General features: G+C 40.4%; 1 protein-coding gene across 1 annotated transcript; it reads left to right on the top strand.

Annotated features, from left to right (window-relative positions):
- The first annotated feature begins 301 nt into the window (after nt 1-301).
- LOC127789808 (protein PHYTOCHROME KINASE SUBSTRATE 3-like) lies at nt 302-2,090 on the top strand. Its single transcript, XM_052318810.1, has one exon. The coding sequence runs from the start codon at nt 554-556 to the stop codon at nt 1,778-1,780; it is 1,227 nt and encodes a 408-aa protein (XP_052174770.1). The 5' UTR covers nt 302-553; the 3' UTR covers nt 1,781-2,090.
- The last annotated feature ends 585 nt before the right edge of the window (nt 2,091-2,675 follow it).

The following is a 2,675-nucleotide window of genomic DNA, read 5'->3' on the forward strand; positions in this document are numbered from 1 at the left end:
AACTGAAAAAAAAAAAACAATGAAAATTTTCGGTTGGTTGGGTTATTTAGATTCTTTTCAATACAAGAATTAAATTAAACTGAATTAAGCAAAATTTTCTAATTTGATAACTAAATCGGACTGACCCTTAGCTGAAATCAAATTAAATTGATAATTTTGGTAGACTCGATTAAGTTATTTTGGTTAAACTGAATTTTTTGCACACGCGTATGTGTGTATAAGATATTATATATTATTCTAGTAATATATATATCTTGTATACAAAATTATTTCTACTATAAATATCCACCGGATCTCTTGCTAGTTCTGTATATGCTTCTCACGTTGAGCTTATGATATTCTCAACCTTCCTTCCATCTGATTCCTCTTCTTTGCTTCCTCTTCATCAAGTTCGTTCTCAGCTTCTACCATCTAACCTACCTCTTGGAACAATCCATTTTAGCTTCTCCCAGTTAACATTAATTTATCCGAATTTTCTTTCTCTTCTTGCTCTCTCTTCCATCTTGGAATCTTCGTCTGCAGATCGATATATACAATCCAATTCAAACCCCCAATGGACAGCCAAGACATCAGTGATCTTCGCGTCGCCTCCTTCTCCGCTTACCTTCGCTCCCCAGAAGAGAAACTAGTGCTCAAGCTCACTGAAGAGAATCCACGCCAGCCCAAAGCTGATCAAGATCATCAGGGTCATGAGATTGGTGTTTTTAATGCTGACAAGTACTTCAGCATGAGAATGGATCATCACGCAGAGACTGATCGAAAGCTCGTCGTCGTCGATCCGCCGCAACCGGTGAAGCCAAGATGGAGGATTGGAACCCCAAGTGTTAGCTCTGAATCAAGCTGGAACAGCCAGTCTGCACTGCTACCTGCAGGCCACATGATCAGAAGCCCCAGCCCATCTCAGATCAAGCAAAAGAAAGCAGCTGGAAGGAGCTGCTTCACGGTTTTCGGGTTCAATGGACCCTGCCTGAGCAAGAAGTCGGTGTATGTCGGCGATGGCGACGAGGAAGATGCGGCCATGGTTAATCACAAGAAAGACGAGCCGAGAGAAGAACTCGAATCCTTTCGGTTTGTGCATCCAATTGCGTTCGATGGCGCCAAGGAGAACATCGCAGGTAAACGGCAGTTGGGAGAAGCTGGAAATGTGGGAGACAAGCCGCGATTCTCAATTGAGGTTTTCGGCTCAAACAGTATGAACAAGGGCGACATAGCCATGAAGCTAGAGAGGAAGCTGTCCATGCTAACCTGGGATGCCATTCCCAAGGCCCCGAAGAGTTTTATTCCATCAAATGGGGGCCCTTGTGACGACATTATGAGCGATGCTAGCTCAGATTTGTTCGAGTTAGAGACCCTTTCGGGCACTGTACAGCCATACTCGACGCAGTATGAACCCAGCGAGGCCAGCATCGAGTGGAGCGTTGTGACGGCAAGCGCCGCTGACTTCTCTGCGGTTTATTCGGACTACGACGACAAGAGCATTGCAGGGGACCTAACTTGCGCAAATGCAGTCGAGAAAATGGCCAAAAACAAGAACCCAACGCACAATGAGGGGCCGAGAAGCCGGCCTGGAGGAGGCAGCTTGCTGAGCTGCAAGAATCAGAAAGCCGTTCGTGTTGTTCAAACTGCATACAAGAGTACTAACAACAATGATAAGTCCAGACCCATGTCTTCTGCTGCTGCTGCGCCGCCGCTAGTGGATTCTTGGAGGAAAGATTTCGAATTTGCACCGGTGGCGGTGCTCCGTTGCCTCTCAACCAATCTTCCTGTAGAAATGGGCTGAAACTGAGTCGATTTTGCTTAATTTGGGGAACATTGTGAAATTTTGGCACTAGCTTGGGGCTTGCTTGTTTGTCTTGTTGATTTTGTGGAGTGTGCAAAAAAGAAAACAAAAAAAAAAAAAAAAAGGTTAAATTGCACAAACTGATACGACTTTAATTATCAAATCACGGTTTTTTTTATTTGGGCGGTGAGTGGTAGTTTGGATCATTAGAAAAACTTATCATAGCAATAATTAGTTTCAATTTTATAGTTCGATAAATCAATCACCCATACTCTTTAATTGAAGCTCAAAATACCCTTGCACTCACTAATTTTTAGTAGTTGTGGCAGTTTAGACGCATTAACATATAATTGTGTCTATTAGTTTAGAACTTTATGTGTTCTATATATAATTTTTGGTACTTTATGAGATTATTTTAATTTTATTGAGTGTATACTAATTCTTGAATTTCAATATTAACCATGCTTTTTATAGTAACCAAGAGTTGATAGGATACTCCTACATCAACTCCTCGAGGGAAGATACCAATCTAATGCTAAGAGAGGATTATGAGTTACCGATTTACTTGTTTGTTGGTTTTGTGCTAGTGTTTGTCTCCAAGTGTTGGAGATCTTAATTACCTTCTTGATGATTATATTATGAAGTTTTTCTCCGACAACTATATATTATTGTACATAAGATCTATTTATTTTACTTTAGTCCAAATTAAGGGTTCCTTTAGTTGATTGGTAGTTTTATCTTTTCTGATTTCGTTGTGAGGGCTTGAGGTATGCCTCCGTATAAAGCTATTGATGTTTTGCGATATTTTTTTAATATAATTATTATTTATAAAAAAAATAATCATATTTTTTACACTTCTCAAACGTCATAAACCACTAAACTATGGTTTGAGTGA

This window comes from Diospyros lotus, chromosome 14, assembly GCF_014633365.1.
Source record: "Diospyros lotus cultivar Yz01 chromosome 14, ASM1463336v1, whole genome shotgun sequence".
In the NCBI taxonomy this organism is placed as follows: Eukaryota; Viridiplantae; Streptophyta; class Magnoliopsida; order Ericales; family Ebenaceae; genus Diospyros; species Diospyros lotus.

Coding starts and splice junctions, on each gene's coding strand:
- LOC127789808 (XM_052318810.1), top strand. CDS start 554: ATGGACAGCCAAGACATCAGTGATCTTCGCGTCGCCTCCTTCTCCGCT.